Here is a 7,512-nt window from a genome sequence, read left to right on the forward strand (position 1 = left end):
AACCATGCCTTCACGCAACCACAAACCTATTTCCAACTTGCTGATAAATGGAAATTCTTATCGCACTCGTCATTCGTTACATTTCAGTTTGTTTTCTACCACAAAGGCTCGGAACTTAAAACTTGATTAACTTCATGATATTTTTCCAAATTAAATGTTAAACTTTTAAGTTTTTGAATTTTAATTAAATAATTCTAATTATTAAAAAAATTTTGTTTCTTCTACGTTACTGATTTAATTTGCATTTGAACGCTCAGAGCTGAACAAAACTCGTCTTCTTAGAACTTCATCGATTACAAATATGCGTTTGAGAAATTGCAACAAAATTTGTTGCCGAAAAACGTCGACTTCAGATTTGACTTGACGAGAATGTGAATGTTAATTGCTTACACCAATCGAATCTATTATACAATTGATCTGAGACGCCGTGTGAACAGGCCGAAGGCTTGTGTCTTCGCCACAGAACGCGTTGAATTTATATCATTATAATTTCTGATTAGAGCGATAGGGGTCAGATGTACACGCGCGCGCGCGCGCACACACACTCACATTCGCGAACAGAAGAAAGTGCGAGAGAGAAAGAGAGAAAGAGAAACCGCGGTCGAATCGCATTGTTGAGATGACTCATCGTGAGCTCGCGCGTTTTGGTTTATTTTCCTCTCGCGACCGAATCAAACCGACCGTCCTCCTCCCGCGATGCCGTGTCGTTGTCGACTTGAGGTCAAGTTTTTTTTTTTTCATTTCAATACTCGTTCGTTTTTACGCAACCGCCGCGATCCGATAAAAACGCACAGCTCTCTCTCTTCACCGATTTCATTTTCATTCACGCGCGCCGATCATGTGCGCGATATACATACTTCACGTTTAAATATTTTTTTCATGAGAAGAGGACATATTTTTTAAGAGGGTGTGTATAAACTCTACTCGAATATTTGTTGTTATTTTTGTCGTTTACAAAGCGATTGTTTAAAAATTGACTTAGTAGCGTTTTGCATTTGCAACAACAAACGATATTTCTCTCATATAAGTACACACTTACGTCGTGAAAACAAAAACTAAATTCCACGAGTCCGCAGGAAGTTCAAAACTCATATACAAATTAAATTGCAAGTGGCCGTGCAATATAATTCCAATTTGTATATTCCAGCGTAATATGCACGTGGAGTGTTCGTGGAGCGCACATTCCGCTCGAGGAAAATATTCGTTTCCGTCTCCGGGACGCGATATTTTTTGATATTTTTATTTTCAATAACGATAATAACGCGCGGTATCGCGGTTAAACCGCGCGAGTGCACCGCGTTTTTCCGGTGTGTTCACACGCACAACAAACCGATGACAACACAAACGTTTTACGCAACCGCCACACACGACATCCCGGGGACAACTGGATTTAACAGGAACAACAGCGCATGAACGAAAGGAAACCGTCGCTACTGAAGGTTAGAGAGGAAAGAGCGAAAGAGAGCGAAAAAAGATGGAGAGGAGGGGGTAGGCACATGTGTCCGTCCGTAGACAACACAGAAACTCACGAGGACCCTCGGAAAAGGCTTTGCATAAATTCTCACTGTGACTCTTACACTGTGTGTCATAAACATCACACGTGAGATCTCTCACGCATGTTTATGATATTTATATCGGATAATTGTTTTATCGATTATTTTTTTAAATTATTAATTTTTATCACTTTTTTCTCGTATAGATGATTTCCAAAATGTGAGAACTGAAGATAAAGATAAATATTTTTTTACTTATTTATTGCATGAAAATACTTGACGAACGTACTATTCGATTTTCAAATAATTCCGATGTTCGTCGTTGCTTCTTGAAAGAAGAATAAAACGAGAAAGAAATGATAAAAAGATCGGAATTGGAATGTGGAATTGATTCCGGGAAGTTTCACAATACAGACGAAATAGAAATTTCGCTTTGCGAACGAAAATAAGACCGGGGTCAAAGAGTACTGTCCTGTGTCACGAGGGGGACATGATAAAATTTGCATTTCCTGTGCGCGATGAATAATTCCAACACGGCGAGATCGGACCGTGTGCGTTGGTCGCGCACGCTTTCGAATTAGGCCCCCGGCCGGCGCGGCGTGTGCATTCGAAATCGGAGCCGAAACGCGTCGATTCGTCCGTTTAGAGTCGGCCCGTGGTCGACTTCATCGAGAAAGAATTCTTCTCAGAAAACTCGTTTGTATGCAGTTTTTTTTTTTTTTTTTTGCACGCATAAATTTTAACAAAGATAAGAAATAACGTAATGAGTATTTTTATTTTTTGAAGTGACTTTCGAGAGAAATTCAAACAAATATTTCACCGAATACGAGAACGTAACAAAACGAGTCGAAGTTAAACGTCGTTCGTGGAACTCTTTGTAGAAGAAAATTCCGAAGCCGAAGGTCCCCGTGGCGTGTGATGGCTAGGTTTTCGGGGTGAAGAGGCAAAAAAAAGATAAAGAGAACTGGAGAAGGAGGAAGGGAAAAGAGAGAGCATTATATACATGTATGTAGGAACAGCTGTTCGTCGACGAGGGCCCGGTCCTCGGCTGCGCGCACCTACACAGGAGGAGTCCTTTACACAGCGGGCCCTTTCACGGAGCGTCTCTCTCTCAGGTACGTACGTGCAACACGTGTTGCGTCCGCGTTTCATCCGGGGAACCGTTTCCGATGACTCATACGGAGTACGTACAATATGCGATATGCTTTTTACACACAAGACTGTAGACGGAGAGCGCCAAGTCGTCGGAGACTACACACAGGGTGACGCATTTATATCTCAGATTCTTTCGTTTTTCCGTTTAACCTTGATACAGTAAGTTTGTTTTATTTTTTCGATTTATACTTGAAGTTTTAAGTAAGAAAATTTAAATTTATATAAAACATTCTATGATATATTCTATGAACAACTTGTTTTATTCCGGTTTGTTGTGTTATTTTATTATTGATGAAAAATTGTGTTATTGTTTATTATAGTTACTTTTTATTATTATATTATTGCTATTGATTTATTATTTTTATATATTTTTTATTCTTTTATTGATTGTTTTGTTATTGATTGTTTTATTATTGTTGTCGATTATTCTTATTTTTATTATTGATAAAAAAATTATTTTTATTATTGATAAAAAAAGTTTAGTACTTTTTTTACGTAATTCGCATAAAATAACTGAAAAATATTTTTATAAATTTCATTTGTGTTTTAAGTTTCCGTTTAAAATGTGTTTGTCTTAATCGTACGAGGAAAACCTGGCAGGCCGGTTGTATCTTCGCTTGTATCTCCGAAACCTCCAGGGATGACCGTTTGTAATCGGTCGAGATGAAACGCGAGAAGCCGTGAATGAACGGGGCACACTTGTGCGTTCCAGGACAAAAAATTACGCAGCATCTGTGTGGAATCGTGAAAGAGAGATGAGACGATCTCTCGGTAAAAACTGTTTGTACACCCCGTTTACTCGTGGGAGCAAGATTCACACATACCTTTGTGTATGTCTGTGTGTGTCAACGTTTTGTCTTCCTGTAGTAATACACGCTTTCTCACGACGAATTTTCTTCGCTGCCAATATGTGCGCTTCGGTTTTTCAGAACGAAGAGAAACGAAACACAATGTAATTAAAAAATAAACTTCATATATTTTTTTGTATGAATAACAATTGGTACAAGCGACAAATAACCATGCAAACAACAATAAACGTGTACTTTTAACGATTTTTTTATCCTGCGCGCAGAAAATTCGAGAATCTTCATGATGTACTTCAATATATGCGTACAATATATTGCACAGAAAATCATAATATTAAAAACGACATAGCGACATGAATGTTTAAAATACTATATTTTATCACTCTGATATAATCGAATAATCGCGATCATCAATCAATATTCGATAGTGATCGTTTTCGTCTTCAGATACTCGTTGAGTGCCTCTTGTCCCAAATCCTTGCCGAATCCCGACATCTTGAAGCCGCCGAAAGGAGCCGCCACGTCCGTCTTGTTGTACGTGTTGATGAACACCGTACCGGCTTCGATTTTTTCCGCGAACCTCAGCGCTCGGCCGATATCCTTGGTGAGAATTCCCGAGGCCAGACCGAACTCCGTGTTGTTCGCCCGTGCAATCATCTCGTCCGTGTTTTTCGAACTGAACTTGGAGATGACCATGACGGGGCCGAAGGATTCCTCTTTGGCGATGTACATGTTGTCGGTCACGTCCGTGAACACCGTGGGCTCGAAGTACCAACCCGGACGGTTCAATCTCTTGCCGCCGTAGACTAGCCGTGCACCCTCCTCAATTCCTTTCTGTACGTATTCCAAGAGCTTGTCCAAATGGGCCTTGTGATTCTGCGGTCCGTGAGCCGTGCTTCTCTCTAACGGGTTGCCGATGGTGATTTTCTTCACCTCGTCCACCACGCGTCTCACAAACTCGTCGTGAATTGTTTCCTCCACGAAAAGTCGTCCTGATAAAGAATAAAAAATATTAATTATTTATGAGAAAAGTTAAACCGCTCATAATAAACAAAACAAAATAAAAATAGATACCTATATAAAAAAATTAAATAGAAGGTAAATAGATATGTAAAATAAAAGTAAGTTAAAGTAAACAGATTAATATAAAAAGTTTACCGGCAGCGATGCAGTTCTCTCCTTTGTTGAAGAATACGCTACCCATGCCGATTCTGACCGCTTGCTGCAGATCGACGTCCTCGAAGATGACGAGAGGACTTTTACCGCCGAGCTCCAACGATACCTTTTTAAGATTGCTGTCGGCGCAGCATCTCATGATCGACTGACCGACCTGCGTTGAACCGGTGAACCCAAGCTTCCTGATGAACGGGTGTCCTACTATGGCGTTGCCAACAGAGGTGCCAAATCCACAGACGATGTTAATGACACCCGATGGAATACCGGCGCGCGCAGAAAGCTCGGCAAACTTGAGAGCGGTCAGAGGTGAGGCTTGAGCGGGTTTCATTACTACGGTGTTTCCGGCCGCCAAACACGCCGCCATCTTCCACGACAGCATCATCAGGGGGTAGTTCCAGGGCGTGACCAGGCCGCAGACGCCAATCGGTTCGCGTCGTGTGAAGGTCAGGTTTCGATTCGGACGCGCGTGCGAGATGGGTATGGTCGAGCCTTGGATCTTGTCGCACCAACCGGCGAAATATCGCCAGGTCTCTATAGACATGCCTATATGGGTTTTCAGAGCGAGGGTGTAGACCGCTCCGGAATCGAGACTCTCCAGAGTGGCCAGTTCCTCTTTGTGCTGCTCCATCAAATCCGCTAATCTAAAAAATGAAGAACGAAAGGATTTTAATGGTCTAATGAAGTATAACAATTGCATAAGTAAAAAAAAAGATCGTGTCTTACTTGAACAACAACGCGCCACGTTCTCTGGCGCTGATCTTGCCCCACTCGCCTTCCTCGAATGCTTTCTTAGCGGCTCTGACGGCTTTATCAACATCCTCAGCAGTCGCGCTCTCCACGGTACAGATGACACTCTCGTCGTGAGGATTTATAGTGTCGAGAGGCTTGCCGTGTCCGTTGACAAACTGACCGTCGATGAAGAGCTGCCTAGGGAATCTCAGAGTCATGTTGTTGGCCTGTACTTCCACTGAGTCATACACGATCTCCTTCGAAGCTAGATTTCCTCGAGTGGCAAGAACAACGGTCGTGATGAACTCGATGAAAACTGGTGCCATGAAGACGTCGATGTTTTGTAGACTTACGCCAAAGTTGTCTTTGACTTCCTCGACTAATCGCACTACGTCCATGCTGCCCGCGCCGGAAGCGAAAAAATCCGTTTCGTAATCAACATCTAGTTTGAGTATATCAGACCAGATTTGACGCAGACCTTCAACGATCTTTTCTTCCTCTTGCGTGAATTCCACGGTCTCATTGCCGCCGATTTGACCGTATTTGCTGGCGTGAATAGTCTTGTTGCCGATCTTGAGCCTTTCTACGTTCACGAATCGTCCGTCGACAGCCTCTATTAGCAGACCGTTCTGATGAATAATTCCCTTTCGCCCTGCGAGATCCACTTCTCTTTCGGCTTCTGGTAACTTGTTATCGCTCCACAAGGACGAGCCGAAGAGACGCACCTCTTCCTCTTTGTCCAACGGCGTCCAAGCTCCAGGTGTGCTGTCCAAACCACGGATAAAGTTGTGAATCTCCTTTGCTGATTTTGACCAGTCGATCTTCTGAAGTTCTTTCTTGTTCAACATCGGATCGTAAGTCGCACCTTTCTCGGGTTGCGGTATTTTGGGCGCGATTCCTTTGGCTATCATGTCCACGGCTTCGCTTATACCTTTGATACCGTCCGGATACAGGAAGTTGTTATACAGATTGTCCACAGTGTCATTAGGTTCCACTTTGCAGGATCGCTGGAGAAGAATAGGTCCGGTGTCCAAGCCCTCGTCTGCCCAAAAGATCGAATATCCAGCGATGTCATCTCCTTCGATCAGCGTCCTGAAACAATCAGCAGCTGCGTCTAGTGAAAAGAGTTGGTAAATTTTTATTTAATTTATAAAAAAAGAATTTTATTATAAAAAAATCATTTTATTTATTATATTCATTGACGCTGAAAAAAGTTTGTTTTTTTAAAAATCAAATAAATATATTTTCTTGAAACTCTCTCTCTCTCTCTCTAAATTGTTTATTTAAAAATATTTAATTGTTTATTGTTTATTTAATTGTTTATTTAAAAATATTTAATTTTAAACAATGTGGTAGACTAAAGGATGACTTCCGGTTCTTGTTGGTAAATTTAAAATTTTTATAAACAGCAATTGAAAAATCAAAGCAAGGTGTTTTGCAATAATAAAAACTACTATAGAATTAATTGTGTGTCAAAACGTTTCGATCTTTATCGAAGTTCTCTTTAGTTGAACTATAAACGAGATGAGTAATAGTAATGAATGAGAGCGGTGATCTGTATATATGTATACGTAAGTTGGTTTGATAAGTTTGGTAAATTTCAATGATACGATGCCAACACAATTCATTTCATTATGTGATGCACGGAGTCAAATCCGGAGAATAGGATGGATGAAGAATCAATTGGAAGTTTAATTTGTGTAATTTTGCCATTTTCTTCCATTTTCGTCGTTTTTTTCTATTTTTACGGACTGCTAAATTACTCGCTTCAAACGATTACCGAACAACGCATCACTTCTGACTAAAATTTAGTCTAAAAAGGTTTGAGGAATTAAACTTTCCAGACGTCATATAATTAAATGAATTGTGGCACCATATAATAGAAATTTACCAAACTTATCAAACCACCCACGTAGATTTAAAAAAATAATTATCATAATAACCGGCAAAATAAAAAATATACTTTAAATATTTAATTTTAAGGTGCATTAAGTACAATAATTTATCTATACATTTTCTCTACGTTTAATTACTGTCTTCATAAAAAAATATACTATCATTTATTGATTGAAGTATATTGTTTTTTAAAACTAAAAATTTCAATTTTTTTTCTAACTAAAAAAATGCAAAAATATATTCAATATTTTATAAGA

At 40.0% G+C, this 7,512-nt stretch overlaps 1 protein-coding gene and 1 long non-coding RNA gene across 5 annotated transcripts in view; one reads left to right on the forward strand and one right to left on the reverse strand.

Annotated features, from left to right (window-relative positions):
- The first annotated feature begins 2,101 nt into the window (after positions 1 to 2,101).
- Positions 2,102 to 3,528, forward strand: LOC109861486. The gene is made up of 3 exons (XR_002250971.1): positions 2,102 to 2,193; positions 2,280 to 2,807; positions 3,200 to 3,528. It is a non-coding gene; the product is annotated as an uncharacterized LOC109861486 (long non-coding RNA).
- A 160-nt stretch (positions 3,529 to 3,688) lies between these two features.
- LOC109861483 (cytosolic 10-formyltetrahydrofolate dehydrogenase) overlaps positions 3,689 to 7,512 on the reverse strand; it is a 7,421-nt gene continuing 3,597 nt past the window's right edge. For all 4 annotated transcript variants that reach the window (XM_020441148.1, XM_020441145.1, XM_020441147.1 and 1 more), the window contains 3 exons: positions 5,354 to 6,451; positions 4,613 to 5,271; positions 3,689 to 4,446 (listed from right to left, as the gene is read on the reverse strand). In XM_020441148.1, coding sequence (XP_020296737.1) covers positions 3,869 to 4,446; positions 4,613 to 5,271; positions 5,354 to 6,451 — 2,335 coding nt within the window. In that variant the 3' untranslated portion in view covers positions 3,689 to 3,868. The remainder of the gene's footprint in view (positions 4,447 to 4,612; positions 5,272 to 5,353; positions 6,452 to 7,512) is intronic.

Source organism: Pseudomyrmex gracilis, unplaced genomic scaffold (assembly GCF_002006095.1).
Source record: "Pseudomyrmex gracilis isolate BER0280 unplaced genomic scaffold, ASM200609v1 scaffold_781, whole genome shotgun sequence".
NCBI classification, from domain to species: Eukaryota; Metazoa; Arthropoda; class Insecta; order Hymenoptera; family Formicidae; genus Pseudomyrmex; species Pseudomyrmex gracilis.